Source organism: Ursus americanus, chromosome 26 (assembly GCF_024610735.1).
Source record: "Ursus americanus isolate L20-20 chromosome 26, mUrsAme1.1.p, whole genome shotgun sequence".
Lineage (NCBI taxonomy): Eukaryota > Metazoa > Chordata > Mammalia > Carnivora > Ursidae > Ursus > Ursus americanus.
In genome coordinates, this window is record NC_142152.1 from 10937703 (window position 1) to 10962348 (window position 24646).

Below are 24646 nucleotides of genomic sequence, written 5' to 3' on the forward strand. Positions count from 1 at the left end.
TTACGAGCAGCTGTGAGCTCTCTGCGCTCTGTGTTGTGTAGGTGACAAGTCCCCATCGGGATATTAGAATCAGGACGTAGGCGAGAGGTCTCCTCCGGCCTTAGGGCTCTATCTCTGCACTATCTCTCTGGGCCCAACAAACAGCAGGCGTCTTCCTTAGTGCCCGGCACAGGGGTGTTTTATCTGAGAACTCTGCCTGCACGTGCAATCTGATGTTTCTTTCAAGTAACTGGCTTTCAACGCTCCACTCAGTATCTCAGTGGATCCCTTCTACTTATTAAAAATGAGATTGTGGTCACAGTATGATACAGGACATGTTTGTGACAGGAGGCAACTAAAGGGCTCAAAAAGGTCTTTGTTTTAATAACATAGAATTCTAAGAAAAATGAATTCCTTAATCTGATTTGTGTGAATTAAGAAGAGCTATATTTAAAAAATTGAAATTTAAAAAAGTTGAATCCAGCTACTTTTGAGTGCATTTTAATGAAGTAAAATCATTTTTCCTTTTTGGCTTTAGTATTTAATATTCATAACGAACCGTAATTTTAAATGCCCTCTTAGAATTTGCATTCCTATTTTACATTAAGAAAACATTTAGGGTATGTGAAAAGTATCCTAGAACGAAGGTGGAAGCAGAGACGGGGGCCCAGATGTTCCCAATTGTTTCCATTAGGAGCCCACTCAGAATGACGCAGTACAAAAAGCCAGGATTTTAAAAAGCTAAGATAAATAGATGCCCTGAGGAATGGAAACACAAAACTTGTTTTTTTAGGGGTAGTTTTTTCAGCCTTTTTTTTTTTTTTTTAAAGATTTTATTTATTTATGAGAGACAGCCAGCGAGAGAGGGAACACAGCAGGGGAGTGGGAGAGGAAGAAGCAGGCTCATAGCGGAGGAGCCTGATGTGGGGCTCGATCCCAGAACGCTGGGATCACTCCCTGAGCTGAAGGCAGACGCTTAACGACTGCGCCACCCAGGCGCCCCTTTTCAGCCTTCTGAACGCATTTGGCTGGGTGGGTGTACAAGCCTTAGATATGTCTGCCTCACTCTCAAAAGATGACCTTGTTCCCTTGTCCATAGCAGGAAAGCCTATGGGAGTTGCACCTTAGTTGCCCCATCTGTAAAGTAGGGGGTTAAAACTTTATCAAAACTCTTTTTAACTCTAAGATTCTAAAGATTTTTAAGACCTGAGAATACTTTTGTACATCTAGAAAGGCTGATTTACATTCTTTATATTTAAGTTGTAAATTTGAACTTAAAAGGAGGGAAGAGCCTTTGTGGAATTCTGCTTAGGGGTTGCTGATGCATAATGGACTCTTGGGTATTTGGGGTCAGCCTGCTTACTGCAGACTAGTATTTGGTTCCATTTCCATAGTTTCTATCCAGAGCCACAGTGCATAATGGGAAGGTAGATTAAATAAGTGATATGCATTTGTTTTTTATTTTATTTTGCTTTATTTTTGAAATCTACTAAAATATTGAAATAACTCTAATTTTGTAGTCCATTTGCATTACAAATTTTAGATTTATGTTGTGATCTGGATTATAGCTTTTAAGTTAAATAAGCAGCACGTTGGTCTTAAATAGGAATAAGGACTTGATCATTTTAAAGAGGTAAAAAGATTTGGGTCATAAAACTGTAAATGAGCGTGTGGCAAGCCCTCAATAAATATATGTTGAAAGCACAGGCATCAGAAGAAATTTGGGTGATGTTAAATGTATTTGTCTAACCTTCCCTGTTTCTTTTAATATAACCTGGTAATAATAGATACACATTGGATTAAAACTGAATTCTTTCGGTCAGTTACATTGCAGACACAGTCTTTATTTTGTTGCTTTTTATGGCATTTATCAAAGGTAAAACTATTGCTGTTGAACCCTAGGTATTAGGTAGACAGTGATTTAAGTCTGTAGGGTTACTGATGAAAATGAATGAAATTCATAGGCTTTTTAATGGGGGGAAGGGAAAGGAAACACTTTCCTTCCTGCCTATATTCAGCTGCCAATTGCATTTTCATTTCCAGGTGGCTGTCCGCAAACAGGAGATTGAAGATAGACTCAATTCATGGATTGTGTTCAATGAAAAAAATAAAGAGTTGTGCGCATGGCTGGTGCAGATGGAAAACAAAGTGCTCCAGACGGCAGATATTAGTATCGAAGAAATGATTGAGAAGTTACAGAAGGTAAGCAGGAGTACCCTGATGGCTGCAGTCACGACTACCACGGGATTCTCCGCCCTCTCGCAGGCTCAGGGTGGCATAACATGAGAGATCTGTTTCTAATAACGTTGCACAGATGGGAAGAGCCTTTCTCACTCTCTGTAGTCTTCTCAGAGAAAAGCTGGTAAGTGAGGATTCCAGAGAGATGGGACATGGGGGGGAGGGGGCACGGTGCTTGCTGTGCTTTCTCTTGGGAAGTCTGGCTCGCATCAGTTCACACCCCCAGCGACTTACGGCTTCTCTGGTTGTTCCTGTGGAGGAGCTCTCCTCGCCAAAGGGAAGGGGCCGGCAGCAACTGGGCTTAGAATTCTGAAATGGCCACCAGGGGAGGGCAGAAAGCGCATTCTTGGGGCGCCTGGGTGGCTCAGTTGGTTGAGCGTCTGCCTTTGGCTCAGAGCGTGATCCCAGTGTCCTGGGATCGGGCCCTGCATTGGGCTCCCCTCTCCTCCCTCTCCCTCTACCTCTGCTCATGTGCTCTCTCATTCTCTCTCTCAAATAAATAAATAAAATCTTAAAAAAAAAAAATGCATTTTGCTGCAGTCATCCAAAATGGCATCCAGTTACCTCAGGAAAGTGCTTAGTGATATTAAAGGCTGATTTAGTTATGCTCCATTGTCGCCAGTGATCAAGTAGATTAGATTAGAACAAATGTGGGAGGGGAAACCAGGGCTACTGAATTAAGAAAGTAACTACTGGGGGCACCTGGGTAGCATTCAACTCTTGATCTCAGCTCAGCTCTTGATCTCGGCATGGAGCCTACTTTAAACAAAACAAAACAGAAAAACCGTAACTACTGCCTTACATGCTACACATGTGCCAAGTGGGCATCATTCGACTTTTCAGCTACTCCCTGACGAGCTGCATTAACAGGTGTGAGAAGTATTTGAATTTCATTTCATTTTTTAATTTTTTTTTATTTTTAATTTTTTTTAATTTTTTTTTTTTAAAGATTTTATTTATTTATTTGACAGAGATAGAGACAGCCAGCGAGAGAGGGAACACAAGCAGGGGGAGTGGGAGAGGAAGAAGCAGGCTCATAGCGGAGGAGCCTGATGTGGGGCTCGATCCCGTAACACCGGGATCACGCCCTGAGCCAAAGGCAGACGCTTAACCGCTGTGCCACCCAGGCGCCCCAAATTTAATTTTTTTAATTTCAAGAGGCAGCTGTATGCTTGTGACTAGCTAAGAAATGAATTTTCAGTGGTAATTGAGGCTTTGTGTTTTGGTGCCTTCGCCAGGACTGCATGGAAGAAATAAACTTGTTTAGTGAAAACAAGTTACAGTTAAAGCAGATGGGTGACCAGTTGATCAAGGCCAGCAACAAGACAAGAGCAGCTGAGATCGAGGACAAGCTCAACAAAGTCAACGACCGTTGGCAGCATCTCTTTGACGTCATTGGATCACGGTGAGAAATGGCCTACAAGTTAATCTTACTCTCCAGCTACAGTGGTTTCTTCACAGATCTAAAACCTGAGCTCAGTCTTCCTCTAAGGCAGGCCAGCAGTTCTGTAAGCTTAGAGAGAGGCAAAATTTGGTAAAAATGAGTGGAAATTCTTATTTCAACATTTTAGGAAGATTATATTTTAGCATATCACACTTTAATGTTTTTTTTTCTTTAGCTTAAAATTTTATACGAAGTTAGGTTTAAATGAGAGTTGGAAATTTAATTTGAGAGGAGATCCTCGAGGAGGTACTATTTAGAAATTTTAACTCTGCTTTAGGATTTGCACATCCCCCAAATGAAATCATGCCTGCCTGTTCCTGCTTGCACGTGGCAAATGCCAGTAGGTCAGGACACGGGCCTGATTTCCAGATGCTGCTGTGCAGGTCCCTGTCTGCTCTCACTGCAGGGGTTGGCACACTCAGGGCGGGGGTCCTCCGTAAGGGTGTGCTCAGCATGCCAGGCCCCGCTGGTCATCTGGTCCTAAGACGCGGATTTAAGAGACACGTCTATGGCCACAAATCAGAGCTAAATTCTCTAGTACAGCCTTATCAGAAATGACCGGTAATTTTATCTCCCCTCACAAATTAATGAAGACGATGCCACCCAAAGTTTTTAAGTGCCTTTTGTCTTCAAATTCTCTCTCCAAAGACAGTCTCCAACAAAGGGGTTTTCACATGCAACCTGACATAAAAAAAAAAATGGTCACTCAGCTCTGGGACCACTTATGCAGTTTTGTGTTTATACCAGCCGAGTGAGTCTTTCACAAAACAGTGTGCTTGGCTGTTTCGAACACACATATAAAGCAGAATATAGAGGAGAACCTGTAAGGAGAATGAAGAATTAGGGAGTAATGAAAATAAGATACTCTTAATAATTTGGCATTTATTTCCTTGACCTCATTGTTACTTGTAAACCGTAAGTGAACCTGATTCAATCAGCAAGGGCTCCAGATTAAGTGCTATGAGAATTTACAGACAGGAAGTAAGATGAGTCAATTACGTTAATGGGAGCAGCTGTAAAGCCAAGTGGTTTGAGAGCTCAGAGCTCTTCTTCCTGGAGTGGGGGTGGGGATTAGGAAGAGCCTTACAGAAGAGGGGTGTTACCAGACGGTCCTGAGTGAGAGGTTGGGATCCTTGAATGTTACTGGTGGCAGAGACAGATGTATGTTGTGAGCAAAAAGGTACAGAGATGGGGCGCCTGGGTGGCTCAGTTGGTTAAGTGTCTGCCTTTAGCTCAGGTCATGATCCTGGGGTCCTGGGATCAAGCCCCTCCCCCTCCTTCTGTCCCTACCCCGCTCATGCTCTCACGCTCTCTCTCAATTAAATAAGTAAAATCTTTCTTAAAAAGGTACAGAGATAGAGCAGCATGGAAGTCTTTCAGGAAATGACAAGAAGCTCCGTTGGTTCAAATATAGGAGATGAAGCTAGAGGGATAGGTTGGGGCTAAAGCTTAAAAGACCTTCAGTCTCAACTGAAGACTTGGCCTCGTAGATAAAGTCAGAGTCATTCACAGTTCGTTAGCAGTCGAAGGCCTCCTGAAGACAAATTCTAGGGTGATTTGGCTGGCAGCATGGGCTGGGCTGAATTCAACTGGCTCTTTGTGCCAGTTGAAAAAAAAAAATTATAGAAATCCATGGCGGTAACCCAAATAAGGATTAAGAGCACGGGTTTTGAGCATGTCCTGACTTCCCACTTACTTATGATAGAAACTTGAGTTGTATCTAATCGTTCTAAGCCTCAGTTTCCAAATCTGCAAAAAGTGTCCAACAGCACTGCTTACCTGAGAGGCTGTTGTGAGGATGGATGGCGCGTGTCTCGCATGTGGCAGAGGACCAGTGTATAGGAGCTGGCATTTACTGAGTGGCTGTTACCACTGTTTTTCCCTACTAAGACTCTAAGACGAAGTACCATGTTTGTTGAATGGGAGAGGATTCCCTCAATTGTGTCTTAATACTGAGTGGTCTTTCCTCCATGAGACCAACGTCTTGGACTGTCTTATTTCCAGTGCTTAGAATAATACCTCAGATACCTGTTAACATCAAATTCCAGTGCATAAGAATATGATCATTTCTGTTGGATAAGTTGTGTCTAGTATGTCTTTGTTGACATTGTCTTTATGTCCTAAGTCTTCTTGGGCACCTGGCACTAATCGGAGGTCTGATGACATCAGACCTGTTTGTGGATCATTCAGGAGCAAGGTCTAGATTATGCTTCCCGAAGACTAGAGTGACGGTCTATTAATCATTCATGCTTTGGTTCTATAACTTTAGAGTTTAATAAGCTCTTTTCCTTTCCTCCCTTCTCTCCGGCTGCCTATCCTCAGCCAGTTCCTTGGTGGGAAAGAGATAAAACAGCAAGTGAAATTTTCATTAGTCTTCTTGGAAGGAGCAGTTGGCAAAGTAAGGAGTTGAAATAATAGCAAATATATTGGCTGTCAGCTGTATCCTTGACCGTGTGCCTTTTATGTATGATTTCACTTAATCTTCTTTGTGATTCTGAAAGGTAGACACCATTATCCCATTTAATAGATAAGGAAACTGAGACACTGAGATAAGTAACTTTCCCATAGTTATATAGCCAGCAGGTGAGGCAACCAGGATTTCAACCCATAATTGTGTTGCCTCCCAGCTACCCTAGACTCTTCTGGTTTATAATGAGTAGAGAGCATAATGAGAGCCTAATCCCTTCAGAATTGAAGGACTGAGAATGGAGTGACTTCTCTCATCTTAAAGCAAAGACCAGGTGAGCCTAAGAAACTCCCAGTTGGGTTTACCCTTCAGGTGAATTTGTGGATTGAGGCAGCAAGTTGGGACCTGCCATAAATCAGCCTCATGCAGAATTAGCTCCTTGTCTGATCTCTGACACTGATGTCTTGCTGGGGCCTACACAAAGGCAACGGCATTGGGGAAGGTGGGTAGGGGCCCAGGCTGCAGAATTCAGATTTGAGCAGTGCCAGCCAGAACCTACAGGGCTGCACTAATGGCCTCATTTGCGCACAGAAGTCTGAACACCATCTAACCTTTTCTCTCCTGCTCACAAGTGTTCTGCTGCTTCACTCCTATAGTAGGGGCAGCGTTTCATAAATAAGATTTGGAGGGAGATCCTACATAGGTACCCAGCCACGTGACTTGAAGATTGTAACTACAAGCATTTAACTTCAAAGTTCAGAGTGGTGCTGAAAAGTCTATGACCTCAGTAAGTCAGGTTTAATTCACTGAAAGAAAAGAAAAAGGCTTTTTTAGGCCTGTTGTTTGAGCTATGTTCTCAGCAAAACAGAGGTAAATTTCAGAAAACTTGGTAAAACATTGAGACAGGGTTACCTAAAAACATTAAAATTCTGACCATTTCAAGTAGTAGGCTTCTTTAGGGGATGGATAAGGGAGGAAACCAGTGTTGTTTTGGAAGTCCGGTTCCTTGAGTAAATCTTATCTCATCCTTTCAACCATCCTGCAAGGTCAGTGTCCTCTGTTTTACCAAGAGGCATACTGCAGGTCAGGGAAGGTAAGTAACAGACCCCAGGGCAGAGGGGATTCTGCATAGGGTGGGGATGAATCAAGCTCTGTCTGTCATGCTGCACCTTGCGTCAGAGAGCACTGGGCTCCTTTGAGACCTGGCTTTTAGAGATAGTTTATTAGAATTTTTCTAAAATGTAGAACTCAGTGTGGAATTTATTGTCTACTCCAGAGCCATGGTTCTCAAACTTAAACATGTATCAGAATCCCTAGAGGGCTCATGGAAACCTGGGTTCCTGGACCCCACCCTCAGAGCTTCTGACTCAGTAGATCTGGGTGGGGCCAAGAATGAGCATTTCGCACAAGTGCACAGGTATTGCTAGCGGTGCTGGTCGGGGAACGGAGAGCTGGAGTGAGCAGCAGGGTGAAGTGACACAGGGCTGCACCAAGAGTCAGAAACCCTGGACCTGCCACCTACTTTGAACAAGTCTTGTGACCTTTGTGAGCCTCGGTCTCCTTGTTGATGAACTATGCACAAGATCCTGGCAGAGAAAGCAGCAGGACGGCGATGGGTCCATCCGTCCGTCCACACACACTGTTAGCCTCCGGCGCTGTTCAGTGTGGTTATGCGGTAATAGAGGAGGAGAAAGCAAGCTCAGACCCAAACCACTGTTGTTCTCTACTTGTAAAGTGGTCTTCAGCTTCTGTAGAATCGTTAAAGCAGAGAACCTGAGGGACATATCTCCCGGAATAACCAACTAATCAAAGAAGGGAGCAGGGGAGCCTAAGTCAGTCTAAATGCTGATTTCCTTACGTATGGTTACCTGGGCCCTGGTGTAGACATCAGAATTCACAGAACCTGATGGAGAGCCAGTTGCTGCAGAGGCTTTTAGCAATCCTTGTGGGCCCTTGGGCAGCTCCTTTTATTTGTGACACCTAAACTCTTACAAAACATGCTATTCACTTCATCAACAGAAAGGCCATTTGTAGCACTATATATGTTTTGGTGAATGGTATGATTACACTAGAACCCAGTCTGATTTGATGACAAGAAATATTAATTATATACTACTGTGCTTATTTGACATATTATTTTTTTAATAATATTTATTTTGTTATATTAGTCATCATACAGTACATCCCCAGTTCTTGATGCAATGTTCCATGATTCATTACTTGCGTATAACACCCAGTGCACCATGCAACATGTGCCCTCCTTAATACCCATCACCGGTCTATCCCAATCCCCCACCCCCCTCCCCTCTGAAGCCCTCAGTTTGTTTCCCAGAGTCCACAGTCTCTCATGGTTCGTTCCCCCTTCTGTTTACCCCCCTTCATTCTTCCCTTCCTTCTCCTACCGATCTTCCTATTTCTTATGTTCCATAAATGAGTGAAACCATATGATAATTATCTTTGTCTGCTTGACTTATTTCACTTAGCATAATCTCCTCCAGTCCCGTCCATGTTGCTGCAAATGTTGTGTAATCGTTCTTTCTGATGGCACAGAATACTTTGGGCACAGAATATTGGATGAGGGACGAAAGACACCAGATTGACTTGCTTCAGCCAGCACAGACCAAAGTTCTGAAAAAAAGGGTCCTGCCCCCACACCTCCCCAGCCTCCTGCCCTCGGTGGGACTCATGCCAGAGGAAGACTCCGTCTAATACCTCTCACCTGTGTCTGCTTTGACTTCAGAAATCCAGTAGTTGAATACCCTAAAAATCCATCTCCTTTTGTTTCCCATAACCCCTTCCTCATTCATTAATCAAAGCTTTTGCCTTGTCCTATGAAGGAGGAGCCCTGTGGCCACAAGTCAGGCTGTGTCTTTGGTAAGTCACTCTGGCTGGTTGTGGAGCCTCTTCAGAGACATGGGGCCAAGGCGCCAATGGCAGTGGAGGCTCTTTGTAAAGACTCTTTCTGGCAGTGTGTGTGTGAATGATCCGGTCAGAGCTGTCAGTGCCTAAGACAGGTGGGACGGCTAAGTGGAAAGACCCCAAAATGTTTACATCGGTTATCTGTTGGTGTTGGCGTCGCTGGTGATTTTAATTTTCTTTTTGCTTACTTAATTTTCTGATGTTCATTACAGAAAAAGGAACATGGGTTTTTTCTTTTTCTTAAGGAAAAATGTCATCATTATTTTTACCTTTCTCCTTCGTTTCTCTTGATGGTAGTATCGTTAACAGACTTGGCACCGTTAGGCCAATGTTTGAAGGCGGGACTTACTCAGATATGCTCCCATACTAGACTAGATAGTTGTCTCACCATCAAAAGGGTCAAGTCCATGAAAAGAAACTTTTTAACTAGGCATAATTTTCACATTTCACCTACCAATGTGAAAAGCCCACCTGTTGTATAATAGTAGCAATTAAAATGTTGTCATTTAAACTCAGCAGTTATTACCATGGCAACTGTGTGTTGGGATTGTGTTTCCATCCTTTGCAGAATGGGCAGGGAGATGTGTGCCTTTTTAAATTGATAAAGTTTTTCATTTCTCTCTTTTTATCTGTATTTTCTCAAGGTTATTTTGGGAGACCAAACAATGCTGCTAGTCATAGAGTTGACTCGCTGTGGCCTGATCCAGCAGGACTGGAAGGATTTAGAAATGTTAGTGCAGGGAGAGCCAGCTGTGAGGTCCGCCTCCCCACTTGCATTTTCCTTCCGGTCAGTCTGATCATTCCACCTCTGGAGCATGGGGCCGCTGTTCCTGGACCCTGCAGAATGCTTTCCTGAGGGTTGGGGAGTTTCCTCAAGGAGACTGCAGCCACCAGTGCCTGGGGGCGGGGGGGGGGGGGGGAACGGCAGGTGGCATCGGGCAGCATCAGCACGTCCAGTGTACTAGGCTTTGGGGGACCATATTTAGCAGGTCCCAGGAACAGCTGAGCACATGGGCACAAGTTAGATGTTGCATTTGGGGAGAGATGTTTCCAAATCTACACTCCGAATTCCGCTGGTCTAGAATGTGCTGTCTTTCCAGGTGAAGATGTAATAATTACTAAGTGTTGGGCTTTAGGGACCCATGAGAAACGATTGATATCATCGAGTCTTAAATAAGGCTGAGAGTGAGCCTAAAAGGGGCTGGACACAAACCAAGGGTTCTCTGGTGAACAGCCACTTGGGCTCCCCTGGAGAAACCAGGGTTAGGGATATGGAGAAATGCTCAGAGACATTATGCTAAACCCCGGGAGGAGCTAACAAGGAAAATTGCAAATTCTTCCTCTACAAAGTTGGAAACTCCATTTGTACTATAAGATAGAATTTTTTTTTGCAAAAAGCAGAGGAATGAACTCAATGAACTCTCTGCCTTACCTAAACCAGGATGCACAGGGCTGAAAGTCAGGGCAGAAACCCCAGCACCCACCCCACCCCCACCCCCCAGAAATTTCTTCTTCTGGAGGACCTGAGGAAGGCATGCCTGTTGGACTCTGGGGCTTCCAATTTCGCCATTTTTTTTTTTTTTTTTTTTGGTCAAACCTGAAACAAATTTGATTTGAAGAGGACAGAAATCCTCTTTTCCGTGCTCCGAATCTAAATGTTTCTTCCCTCGTTTACAGCACTTCATAAATAACCCATAGCCAAGATAACACTGTGACTTTCTTCCCCCAGCATTGCAATCCTGTAGCGTCAGAACAAAGACTGTGTGTGTGTGTGTGTGTGTGTGTGTGTGTGTGTGTGTGTGTGTGCTCGAGAGAGGAAGGAGCTGGAGATATTTGTTTATTGGAAGGGCGAAAACTGAGATTAAAACATGCAGTGAGCGGAGAAGCAGGTCGGCTCGGTTCCTGGGGGCGCTGCTTTGTGGCCCGAGCCTGCGGGAGGGCGGCCGCCGCCGAGGATGCTGAGCCAGGGGATGGAGCCGCCCGCCGCCGGGGGAGGGGCCGCCGCAGCCCGGGAGGTGAAGGTGCCGCCGGGAACTTGGCGCTTCCGCTGAACAGAAGGAATGGTTTTTTCTCATCAACAGTAAGTGCCATGTCAGCCATCAGCTCCGCGTACGGCCGAGGGGCGGCTGCTGTGTCTGTGTGCCCGGCTGCCTCGCTGCCTCTTGTCGGGTACAATAGGAGTGACCGACGAGATGGTGGCTGGGGAGTGTGTGCGTGCGTGTGCTCAGCCATCGGGGGATGGGTGCTCTCCAGGGGCCGCTCGCCCGTGGTGTCTGCAGTCCGCCTTTGACAAGCAGGGGAGAGGGGTGTGCTGCTGCTGCTGCTGCGTGGAAAATGGAAGTCGTCTCGCGACGTAAATGCTTCAAAGAGGCGATGAGCTCAAATGCCTTGAATGTCCATGCCCCCCAATCAGGGCTTCAAGATCTTGGGGTAGTTGATTATTTCACTGTGAAGCTGTTCAGTCATTTAAAGAGATGCAGTTGTGCAGAATCGGTGCAGTGTTTTCAGCAACTGACAGCTGCCCCACAGGTTTGGGTGTCTGTTTAGCACAAATTCAGATACTTCGACCATCTCAGTTTTCCTTAGTATTTTTTTAAGTTATGCTGTCCACATTGGCATGGGATTTTTAAAATGTATGATCTCAAGTCTTCGTAGTTTAACTGTAGACACTTTAGCATATAGAGAATAGGAGTGAAATGTAAATTATTCCATAAAAATGAATTTGATATTAAAAGCTCCATCACACATTGGAAGACTTAGGTCTGATACATAGAATGATATTAGCCGGACTTGATTTTGTTTGTTTTGGTGGGAGAGCACAGTTCATAAGTATCCTATATTCTGATATTTCTCTGTTAAAATAAAACTTTATTCACCTTGATTATTTTCTGCATTTCTACCCATAATCCCTGCAAAAGATCTTCTCATTTGTAGCTACTCTTAGCAAAAATTCTTATTTTGTTTGGTTTCATGTAAAAATGTTTTAGTTCTCTCCAGGTCTTCCACTTATCTACACAGGTGAAACACTTTCCCTTTGCACCTAAAAACGTTTTTCCAATCCTCAGAATTAGAATTCAACTCAGAAAACCACACTTACTCTTTCCTGGAGCAGTATGACTTACTGAAATACATGTGTGCACAACGTTGTGGAGTGCGCCGGCGTGAAAAATGGGCAAGTGCAGAGATAGGGAGCTACATAAACAAACTGCCTTGGGGGTCGATGTAATGCAATATTGTGGTTTCTTCCCTGTGCCGGCAGGCTGGATTCTGAATGGCTTTCCTTGTTTCCCAGCATTAACTCAAGATTCAAATTTTTCCAAGAGCGATATTAATGAGGCCTAACATGGAGGTTGGTTGCCTGGACTGGCAAATGACACATACTCCCTGTCCTGGGAAAGGTGATAATTAGATTACAGCGTCTGTGCAGAATAGAATGATGCGGACTCCACCGTCATCTGATGGTTCCTAGAGTACATTGTAACATGATTATCTGAAAAAAATGTTTTAAATCACGCTGCAGTTTTGGATATTATGCCTTTTGTCAGAGGTTGGGACCTAGAAGTAGGTTAAATCCTGATTAGATGAATCTTTTGTAGCTTCTTGGCAACCTCTTCTTTTCTTTCCCCCCACCTTCCCTTCCCCTTCGATGTGCCCTAAGAGTATGTATGATTTGTGTGCTTGGTTGTCAGTATTTCACTTGTCCTGTATGGGACCATGGTAGAGGAGCACGTAGGGTAATGTGGCAGCAAATTGTTTTGTGGCAAGATGGCTTGGAGGTGCTCTGACCTTTACCTCTTTCCTTTAATATAGAACACAGCCATGTCTTTTATGAAAACAAATTTGAAGGTATGACTGAACATCATTTACTCGTTCAAAAGATATTTATTGAGCACCTCCTCTGTTGTATTATAATGTCAAAATTCAATCTAAATTAGGTCATGAGCTCTAGGGAATAAGACCTATATTTCAGTTATCTCTTGAATCCTTGGGAATCTGCACAGGGTCCAAGACAAAGCACATAGTTAAATGCTTATCGAAAGGAATTATGGAGGGGCAAATGTGGGCCCCCAAAGTACTGCACTTGGTGGACGGGCTTCCATCCCTTCCCCCCACGCCCCCCAGTGTATCCCAGAGCCGTGAGACTGGACTTCTCATCATGTTCCCTAACAGCAACATCCTGTGCCCGATACTAGCTAATGTGTGTGCAGGTTTATATGAGTGGCCCTGAGGAAAGGGCCTAAGAACAGCAGCTCCGGACCAGAGTGCCTGGGTTGGAATCCTGCCTGTGCCATTTAATGATCCCATGCCTGGGGCAGGTGATTTGATCCCTGTGCCGCAGTTACCTCACCTGTCGGATGGGGATGCTAACAGTACTGATCTCCTAGCATCGTGGGGAGGATTAAATGGGTTGCTGTCCAGTAGAGCCCCGAGGGCCTGGCACAGGTAGATGTCAGCCAGTTCTGTGTTGTTCCATGTAGTCATCAAGGTTGTGAATTAGAAAGCATACCCAGTGTAGACATTTAAAAAGAATGGAATAACAGTAGAAAGTCTAATATTTTATTCCCTAACTCCATTGGCTTGTCTTAAGCACTCCATCTTGAACACCGCTGGCCTGGAGTATTAGAGTCCTGGGGAAGCCAAGTGAATTCTCCTCCCCCTGCTCCGTACTCCCCCCCCCCCCGCTATTGCACACTCACCCTGGAATGACCAGGATTCGTGATCACTGCATCTCTGTGTTTGCACCCAGGTTCTTTTGTCTCTCGTTAGCTCCTGTCATTTAAAAAGTTATACTTTAGCCCTTTCTTTTTAAAATAAAGAGGCTGAGGTGCTTAGGATGGAGTAGGGTGAGATGCCTGATAGAAGGGGTTGGCAGGAGAGCTGTGCAGGGGCCACCAAGCCAGAGCTCCTCTCCCCATGTCTAAGGAAGCTCTCGGGGCTGGGCTGCCTCTTCAGCCAGAGCCTTCTAGAAGGACAGCCCCTTGCAAACTGCATGAAAGACTCCTTGTCCCATAGGGCCTGGGATTCCCAGCTCCTCTAGCATTGTCTGGAGTGTCCCTTCTGGTCCCTAAGCAGTCAGGGTGACAAGATATTGGGGTAAGGAGGGTGTCCTTCTAAAGCCTCTGAAGCCACGGGAACAAAGGCAGGATCTAGGTTACAATTGCATCCAGGCCTGGCCCCAGATTCTGTTACTTCCTTTTTAATAAATCATCTTGTGGCTTTAAAGGGAACTCCTTGTGGTGTTTGCAGTAAGACCGTAATTTGGAAAAACTTACCGCCATGAAAATCATCTTGATCATGGTTTTTGGGCATCCGTCTCTGTTAGGTATTATGCCAAATACATTCCATGTGTTTTTATCTCATTCAACCCTCTCAGCCACCCAGGGAAGGAAGGGATAACTAGCTTTGACATGGTTTTTCAGATGAGCTTAAACAGAGCCAGGATTCAAACCCAGGCCCTGACCACAGAGTCTGTGCTCTTTACCACCAGACTCCACGGCCTCCTCCCAGGCCTGCCCGACTCATGGCAGAGTTGAGAAGAAATACTTATGAAAGGGCTTTGTAGGTTCGGCGCCTTACACATGAGCTGTTACTGTAGCAGCACGGAATCCCAGTTGGCAATAGTAAGAGCTAGAATCATCCTGTGTGCTACTCTACACCAAAGACTTCACGCACAAACTACCTGCAAGGTGGATAATTTTGCAAGTAACAAGGAAACTGGGAATCAGGAAAGTTAGGCTCCTTGCAGGGCTGCACAGCTCATAGATGGTACAACGGGACTTAGAGCCAGGTCTGCTCACTTCCAGAACTCTGCCCTTAATTTCACTCAGATATTACCACCTCCCGAAGTTTGAGGGGCCTCAGAAGCCTACTAGAGTTGAGGATGCTGAAGTAAAAGGATTTTCCCTAAATCCTAAAACTAGCTGGTAATAGAGCTGGAGGTAAGAGTCAGTCTGCAGGGTTGACTTGGTTGGTGGTAGGATGCAAAAAATAAAAAATAAGTAAAAATTAAAAATTAAAACACACATAATTCCCTGGTCTCCTTAAATAATAGCATGTCGTGGAAGTGCTCATACACATTTATTCTGCAACAGATGTTTGTCAGTAGCACCTGCCCACCGGGCGGAGTGGGGGTGTGTGCGTGCAGAGACGGCAAGCCCGCGCAGCCTGGCTAGCGCGGACAGTGTCGTGACAGGTGCACGGCGAATGAGGGATGTGGACACAACACGGGGCAGGAGGTCCCGGGTGCTGCGGGAGCACGTGGGCCAGGGGCCCTCAGTGTCTTTGGTGAGCAGTGGTAGACACTCCAGGGGAAGGGAAGGAGAGCCATTTTGCAGAGTGCTGGGATGGAGAGAGGCCGCTGAACGCTTCATGACCTGAAAAGGTCACGGTATTAAACTGGTATGTTGGGGTAGGGTGAGGACTGTGGAAGCATTTGAGCGTGAATGGATCAGACTTACCATCTAGAATGTGCCTTTTGGCCACAGAACCACAGCTGGGTAGGGGGCAAGGAGGGTGGTTGGCATCTGTTGATGGGCAGTCCAAGAAGAAATGAAGGTAACAGGGAGTGCAGCGCACTCCGACAGGTTGGAGCCAGTGCCTCAGTTTCTCTCTCTTGTGCTACAGGATGGAGTTCTGACAGCACCTGGTAACATGAGTACTGATAGCTGGGAACTGCATTGCAGCTATCACTCCAAGTCTCTGGGATTCACTAAGCATCCCACAGACCAGGGCGCCTGGGTGGCTCAGTGGTTTAAGCGCCCAACTCTTGGTTTCCGCTCAGGTTATGATCTCATGGGTCGTGAGATCGAGCCCTGTATTGGGCTCCAAGCTCGGCAGGGCGTCTGCTTGAAGAGTCTCGCCCTCTGCCCCTCCCCCGATTCGCATGCTCTTTCACTTCCTCTCTCTCTCTCAAAGTAATTAATTAAAAAAAAAAAAAAAGAAACCCACAGATCACCAGAACAAGCCCTCACTCACTTTGGGACTTCCGTGAAGGCAGATTATAGAGAAGGATTTTTTTCAGGATCTACGTGAAGTTTATTTTCCTAGCCGCTGTGTCATTTCCCCTTGACAGTACGTCGGTGTGCCAGTGAGCTCACCCAGTGCACCGACGCGTGTGCGCTCGTTCAGATTGCCACGCTGTGTCGGAGGCAGATGGTTCAGGACTGTGCTTGCAGCTTGTCTTTGCCCTGCTCCCCACCACACTCCCTGCTCCCCTTTTGGCTGATACAGCCGCCCCATAATGGGCTGGGTGTATGTGTGAGGCTCCCTCAACCCCTTAGACCGGACATGGTGGGCTTTAGCTCCTGTTCAGTGCTTGCTCAAGAAGAGAGGCCCACGAGAAGCCTCGCGGGCCAGATACCACCAAATGAGCCAGGCATGTAAATTCTTTAAACTGTCGGGGAAAGTCCCTGGCTGCTGCGGTCTCGGCGTATACCCAAGACAGAAACTGGACAGAAATCAAGTGTGCTTATTTTATTTTTAAAGATGTTATTTATGCATTTATAGAGGGAACGCACACGTGCATGCGGGGGGAGGGGCAGAGGCCGAGACTCTCAAGCGGACTCCACCGTGAGCGCAGAGCCTGACAAGGAGCACAGTCTCACACCCACGATCTTGACCTGAAACCAAGAGTTGGACACCCCACCGACTGAGCCACCCAGGCGCCCCAAGTGTGGTTATTTTAACCTCAAGGGAATGAGATGGCATCTACTCTTTCCTCGGGAGCCCCAGAAAGACGTACTGGGTCTCAGGGGATCCCACTTTGGAATGATAGGACTTCGTATTTGCATAGGTAGATGAACGCTTAGCCCATTTGAAAGTCAACCAGACCAGCGGTTTTGTAAAGGGTTACATATTCTGCGAAAACTCTGTGATGTGAGAGCTGTTCCTGCTATAAAATCAATAACATAAGTTGCTTTTTACACTGTGACACCTTGGTTGGCACGTTCTTGTCACCACTAACCGTTGGGCTTTGGGTTTTTACCCCTCTTTTTCCTGCAAATATGTTTAGGGTGAAGAAGCTGAAGGAGACCTTTGCTTTTATTCAGCAGTTAGACAAAAACATGAGCAACCTTCGTACCTGGTTGGCTCGAATTGAGTCAGAGCTCTCTAAGCCTGTCGTGTATGACGTCTGTGACGATCAAGAGATCCAGAAGAGGCTCGCCGAGCAGCAGGTGAGGAAAGAAAGCTTTTGTAAGAGTACAGGTGTCTGTGATACCTGCTGACTCAAGCCATCCCCGTATTGGCTGCGTCCTTTAGCATGCTCACATTTCATAACATCGGCTCGTTTTTCCAGAGAAAACTGACCACCTGTCCGGGTGCTTGTACGTGTGAGGCCATCTCTTGTGTGCCTGTCTTCTGCCCCATTCACGCATCTCTTTGTGAACTGCTTTGAATAATGTTTGAGATGTAGGTCTTAGTGGTAAATAAGGTGTTTTGCTTATATATTTTTTTAACTTGGATGTTTGTTTTGTGACTATAGTTTTAGAGGGCAATGAATTGAAAGGAAAATTTTCTAACCAAGGGAAGTTTTCATGGGACAACAGATCATCTGATAGACCTTCCCAAAACAAACAAACAAAAAAAGTGTAAAAAGGAAGACATTTAGGCCAATAGCTTAGGAAGCCGCTCCTGCAGCGCTCCCTCATCAGTGTCTCTCATCGGTTATGCACCCTCTGAGCCAACCCTGGGAACTCCCCAGCATGAACCCACTGAGTCCTGCCGGTGTTACCATCACACTACTCTGGTGGGTGCTTGCTGATGCCACACACTTACCGAATGCACTTTCCTGCCCTCCCATCGACTCACATTCCATGCTCATTCTCATGTGCAGTGCCTGGAGCTTATCTTCATTTTTAAAATTAAGTTTATAGTAGCCTTTCGGTAGCTTTCCTTCACCTTCATGGGTTTTTCTTAGACCCAGGAGTAGATTGCGTTTTGACCATATAAAGCAATATGGTTGTCCTCAGGTTCTCAGACTCCTATCTGTTCTCCTCACATTTACCTCCAAACCTTGGTGTTTGCTGTCTGTCAGCACACCAGGAAGATTCACCCACACGTAACAGCTGCTCTTAGAGAAAGAATTGGGGGCTGAACCTCTCTCACAGATTCAAGGGCAGAAGGTGATGATAAATTAATGACAAATTCCCTTGAGTTCAAGTTGATCGTTTTAATAGTAATGAGTAACATCTCCTGCTACCGCAAAATAGAGCCAAGTATTTGACATTCCTCTTGACTTAGATCTTTATTCAGTCTATTACTGTTACTGTTTGTAAACAACGCCTATTCTCTGACTTTCAAGTTAGTATGATTTAGCAAGGCTATGAAGTAAAAATACTGGTTTGGGCAGTTAGCTGCAGAAATTTAAGTATGTCCTTTTCACTGAGGTCATCTCAGTTCTGTCTTTGCTTTCTGGAGAAAGGAATACTGATATAAGTACCATGTTAATGGACATTGCAGAGATTTTAATGCCCTTCTCATTGGAGTCACAGCTGCTGGACATTATTGACTTAATTTGCAAGTTCGATCCACTAGGGTGAATTTCTTGAACAGTCTCTTTACAGACAGGCCTTGCAAATAACAATTTACCCTGCCTGGTGAGTTTTTTCAGGTAAATAGTATAGGAACTGAGTATGTTTTTCCTCTTAAAGAATGACTGGCTAAATTTGGCAGGGCCCATAATGTGTGTTAACGTTTTATAAATCTGAGGTTTGCCAAAACATCATCAAATTGCAGGGAGTGTATTCCCCCAAAGGGTACAATTTGGAACAGCTGCCCATCCTCCTGGCGTTGTTTGGTCCTGTTTTGAAATGGTCCATAAATACACTCGGTTTGATTTGAAGCTTCCTTCTTTATTGAACTCAGAATCACTGTCACGGGATTCCTATCTCATAGTAATCCAAGCAATTTAAGGAGTCGGTGTTCAGGACGACCATTACCGTGGAGAAGTGAGATGTATGAGTTTTCTATGATTGGTTTGACAAATTACCGCAAATTTAGCAACTTACCCCAAGTGTATTATCTTACTGGAGTTCTGAGGCCAGAAATCCAACCCCAGACTAAGATGAATGTGTCAGGAGGGCTGGCAGCCCTATTGAAGAATCTGCTTCTTCACCCTTTCCTGCTTCTGGAGGCCCCCACATTGCTTGGCTCATGGCCCCTTCCTCCATCTGCAGAGCCAGCAACCTTGCATCTGTCTGTGCTTTTCTGTCAGGGTCCCTTCTCCCTCTGACTGACTCTTCTACCTCCTTCTGCCACTTGACCCTTGGGATCATGCTCGGTCCACCTGGATAATCCAGGATGTGAAGATCAGCTGATAGGCTACATGCCAACAGAGGATTAAGGTTGCCAAACATATTCACAGGTTCCGGGGACAAGGACAGGGACATCTTTGGGTGGCCAATATTCTGCCTACCACAGATGTCCTCAGGAAACTTTCAGTACTTTTATTTAAAAAAAAATTTTTTTTAATACTCAAACCAGACCTTAAGGCTCCATCAAAACCACAAAAAACAAATGTATCACACAAAAGAATTATGCATGGGCCATTAAAAAAACAAAACAAAAAACAAACCTTACTTGTGTTTCTGTCTTTAGTTAAATATAATAAGTTGCATGATTATTTCGAGAAATAAGACCTAAAAGCTTGGGATCACGTAGTAGTGCCTTCTGCAAAATCCGTCAGGCCCCCAAAAGTGACTAGGAACCGTGCTTCCGAGATCCTCATGGTCATGCTCTTGGGAGCACCCTAGGGAAGAAGTCAAACCTTATCAGAGTCTTTTACGTAGAACTCCTTGGGTAGTAAGGGTGATGTTGTTATTTTTGTGGAACGTATCATCTTCAAAGTGCAAAGGAAGTGGTAGCAACCTTTGTAACACTTTCAAACCATGAACCACTTCCCTTAAGCTTTCTGCATTTCTCTCCTGTTTTCTTTGCTTTCCCGGTTCCCTGTAGGTGTCATACAGTGACGTTGGGAGAGAGTGCTGTTCCTTACTCCCCATTCTGTAATACCAGAAACCAACCCCCTTCCCAGCAGGTGCGCTCAGCTTCATGCCAACCTCGTAAACCACTCCCACTCGACCACTCTGCTCCGCTGGCTTGCCAGCCCATGCCCCTCCCCCAGAGTCACCACCCCGCCTCGGCTGGCTTGGCTTTCTTCTTTCTTTTTTTCCCCCTTATCTTGTTTTTCTGGTTTCCTTTTGTATTCTCCTTCCTGGTTGCATTCTCCTCCTCTCCCTCTCACTGTGCCTCCTCCTCCTCCTCATCCCCCCATCCCCCCCCCACACCTACTCTTTCCCAGCTTCACAGCTCTTTGTTACCTACTCAGGAACAGAAACACAAAACAAACGGGGAGCCCGGAGCCTGTTTCCAGAACCATTGGCAAAAGTCTTTTACCTTGTTTTATGTTGTTTCTTAGGTCCCATTCTTCAAATTGCACTTGAACAGTTCTTTAGATCTAATTACTGTGCATACTGCTGCCTCAGTGGGACTAGTGGTGAGATGGTTTCGGTTCATAAAATGTCAGTCATTTAGCACCTAAGTGGTTTGCATTTTTAAATGTGGTTCACTACATATTTTTAAAGTAACCAGTACATAGTACAAAATCAGTAGGTCATTCTGCAGTGTTTGCAAAGTTTGTTTTGGAAATTTTGAAATTTTTTGAATTTTTTTAACCCAAATGTTGATGGTCTTTTATAAACTATTGTAGAGCTCATTTCTTGCTCCCAGATTCACCCTGTGTATTAATCAGTTCTCAGTAGCGGTTTTGCTCAATATAAGCTGAACAGATAAGGTAGAGAAACTGCAACGAGCCTGTTAAAATATGCAGCAGTCACATTTATCTGTAGACTAGACTTTCTCAGTACTTTTCAACCAGATCCTACCCAGCCCTATCAGGTGAGGTCAGGGGCAGGTACCATTTTTCAATTAAAATCGCCACTGTTACTCAGCACCAATGTTAGGATTCCTTGTTTATTATTTTAATAAAGTCAAGAGACATTTATCAATGCCAGTAAATTTTAGGAAGGCTCATGACAATTCTGTGAGCCAACAAGAATTCTTAAAGTTTGAATTCTGTTTAAACCTAATAATTATAAAGCTGGTGCTTGCGTGGACCCCGGGAAGACTTCCACCATTTGTCCTGGACTCAGGAGGTTAAAAAAAATCACCCTTCTCATGTCTCTTCACAGGACACGTAGGGTGACAAACTAAAAAACACATTTTCTTTTTTCTTCTTCTTTTTTTAAGTGTATTTATTTTTTAGTAATCTCTACACCCAACACAGGACTTGAACTCACGGCCCGGAGACCAAGAGTCACATGTTCCTCCAACCCAGCCCACCAGGTGCCCCCAGAACATATTTTTGTAGCATAACTTTGTGCTGTTTGTTTTTAATCAGTTAGGATCCTGTTAAAAACTGCTTAATTTAAATGTGGTTTCAGTATTAGCGTTTTCTTCCTTCATATCCACCTGGACAGAGAATGATCAAAACTGTACCTTTATCAGAAAAAAAGCAAGAAAATATTAGTAGTCTCTAATAACAGTAATTTCAAAATCATTAAATACTGAGGTGATGCGGCATGAACTTTATGTTGCCTTTCTGTAGATGGTGGCAGGCAGTTTATAAAATAATCTCTCCTGTAAACTGAATTTTGTTGACTCCAGGGAGCTTTAGTTAACAGCGGCTTATTTAGCTTTGTCTTTATTATTTCTTCATGTCTTTGGATACTAAGATTAGTGGCGTGCTCTGTTGTCACTTATCACAGATTTTAGATATCTGAAGAAGTCTAATTCCAGCAAAACAGTCTCCTTATCTCTTCCTCCTCCAGCACTCCCATGGTGCGCAGAAGAAATATTCTCCGGGTGATACCTGAAAATGCTGTGTTTATTGTTAAGTTTTTCATTTTTCCCCATAACCATGCATTGTCTCCTCATGAATGCTCTTTTTCCTGAATCCGGGAGCGGCACTGTCACCATCGCAGGACTCCAGAGAGACCATCCCCTCTGTTGGATCCCATCCGTTGGGAAAGTAGGGTCCCAAACTCTTCCCTTGGGCCTATGGAGCCCTAGGATGGGCATGATTTGGCGTGTGTGGGCACAAAGGCCTCAGTAGATTTAAGAGTTCTGGGACCCATGAAAGGTTAAGAGTTCTGCTGAAGTTTCAGGTCCTGCTGAAGAGACCCCCAAGGAAGACCTCCCTGGAGCCATGTCTCAATGGGGGGCCCTTGCGTTCAGGTGGTATGGAGTGGATCCCTTGCCTCCCGGAGTCGGTGGGGACGTGGGCTCTCAGGAGAGGGTTCTCCTGCTTTCCCACCCCTCTCGTCAGTTCAGCAAACAAATCCCAATTGCGGCCAGTTTGTGTCAGGTGCCACAGCACAGGGGTTGCACAGAGATGAGAGAGACACAGTCCTCGTTGCTGATCGGAGGTGGCCATGCACCTGGGCCGCAAGAAGGGTGGGGGAGTGGAGAGCCTCTGATGCCAGTCGTCCCACCGTCACCACCACCAGCAGCACCTCAAGGTGCTCCTTACTCTGTTCCAACCGTAGGACCTGCAGCGAGACATCGAACAACACAGCGCGGGCGTGGAGTCTGTGTTTAACATCTGTGATGTCCTCCTGCATGACTCTGATGCCTGTGCCAACGAGACCGAGTGCGACTCCATCCAGCAGACCACCAGAAGCTTGGACAGACGCTGGAGGAACATCTGCGCCATGTCGATGGAACGGCGAATGAAGTAAGAACCGAGCTGCCCCTGAACGTTTGAAACACGGTCCTCCCAACGCAGGGCGTCCTTCTCCCCTCAATAACAGTAGCCGTGTTCCGTTCGCTTCACTTCCGAGGCTACGGGCAGAGAGGGCTCAGTAGGTGTCAGCGTGCTCACGCAATGAATTATTCAAGAGAAATATAATCGGGGTAACGGCTTTGCCCAGCAGTCCTGTGTCGTGAGGTGTAACCACGGCTGGCCACTGTGGCCACTGTGCGTCTGTGTCCCTAGCTACGAAGCAGTGGAGGGAAGCCCTGTCTCCTGCTGGTCAGCCTCTGTGAAGCAGGAGCTTTGAGGGGCAGTCCCCAGGAGGAAGGTGACCTGACCAAGAAGGGGATGTTCCCGGTTATTTCCTGGAAGAGGGATATCAGGGTCTCTACCCCTCTCCAGTAGTGCAAGGGGTGTTGGGAATGGGACCAGTCAAGGCGGGAAAACAGATGACAGCTCACGGTTGAAGCGGATGGCTTACACTGAGATGCTTTCCTCCTGCCAGAATTGAGGAGACTTGGCGCCTGTGGCAGAAATTTCTAGATGATTACTCCCGCTTCGAGGACTGGCTCAAGTCCGCCGAGAGGACGGCAGCCTATCCGAATTCCTCAGAGGTGTTGTACACGAATGCCAAAGAAGAGCTGAAGAGGTTCGAGGTAAAGCCCAAAGCCCCGCCAGCCGGCGCTCCTCACCGAGCCGCCGCCGGGGCCGCCCCGTCCACACCCGCCGGCAGCTGCCACGGCAGCTTCGCCCCGCGAGACCGATCCGTGCCGAGCGGCACGCGGGGAGCTCGAGAGGCCGCTCTCCGCAGCAGAGCAGGGGAGGTGGGCTCTCCGTGGCCGTGGCGGCCCGGGGGTCGGCCTCCGGAGCGCGGTCTGGGGCGCGCCGGCCTGGGTCTCACGCGCCCGTGTGTGCGCCGCAGGCCTTCCAGCGGCAGATCCACGAGAGGCTGACGCAGCTCGAGCTCATCAACAAGCAGTACCGGCGGCTGGCGCGCGAGAACCGCACCGACACGGCCAGCAGGCTGAAGCAGATGGCGCACGAGGGCAACCAGCGCTGGGACACCCTCCAGAGGCGGGTCACGGCCGTGCTGCGGAGACTCAGAGTAACCTCGGCTAGCCCCCCGCCCTGTCTGTAGCCGCGTCGGGCTTGTAGCAGAGCAGTGCGTAGAGTTCGGTTCAGGCGGAGGTGTCTTCGTGCTCTTGCAACAGCTTGCCCTGCGCTTTAAGCCAAAGCTGCCAACCTTGAGTCTTTTGTTAGGAGGTTATTTGCCTAAGAATAGGCTTCGGAGGCAGGGCCTGTGTCTGTGATCTGTGGTGCCAGGCACATCTTTTTCCGACTTCCATAAACCCTAAAGGTCGGCACGTTGGGTCACGGGCTGCCCACAGGGTCCGGGCCGCTGCCATCACGAGGTCAGGCCCGGTGCCTCTAGGCCTGCAAGGAAACCTGCCTTGCCCATCTGCCCGTTTCTGTGTGTCCCACTGGTCTTGCACTATGAGAGATGCAGACAAAGCCCCCTCTGCATCGTGGAGCTGGGGGACAGCGATTAGCACCCCCCCCCCCGAATTTCAGAGCACATTGACCTAACCTCAGAGGCTCGGGTTGATTTTTGAATGTAGACGTTCACCGAAGATTTGCGTACTGCAGGAGACACGGCACGTGAACCTTTGTGAGTCTAGGTGTAGACGGACAGGACCCGTGTGGTTTGTGGCTGCAGGAAGTGATTTTAATCCCTGCTTCTGTTCTCAGGGCAGGACGCTCTTGAGATCATTCTAAGATGAGGAGAATCTGGGTGGGTTTTTTTTTTAAAAACCCTCAGGAAGAAATGGGCTAGCTTTTCAGACAACCCCATGCATTAATTTCTTGATCTGCTGATTCGGCCGTGACCAGTGTAAACCCTTGTTTGGCA

The 24646-nt window shown here is 46.3% G+C and overlaps 1 protein-coding gene across 5 annotated transcripts in view; it reads left to right on the top strand.

Moving 5' to 3' along the window:
• The window catches only part of SYNE2 (spectrin repeat containing nuclear envelope protein 2), a 307352-nt gene that overhangs the window by 268551 nt on the left and 14155 nt on the right, over positions 1-24646 (top strand). For all 5 annotated transcript variants that reach the window (XM_045810585.2, XM_045810589.2, XM_045810586.2 and 2 more), the window contains 6 exons: positions 2023-2181; positions 3456-3622; positions 16999-17161; positions 22532-22719; positions 23243-23393; positions 23660-23842. In XM_045810585.2, the coding sequence (XP_045666541.2) occupies positions 2023-2181; positions 3456-3622; positions 16999-17161; positions 22532-22719; positions 23243-23393; positions 23660-23842 (1011 nt within the window). The remainder of the gene's footprint in view (positions 1-2022; positions 2182-3455; positions 3623-16998; positions 17162-22531; positions 22720-23242; positions 23394-23659; positions 23843-24646) is intronic.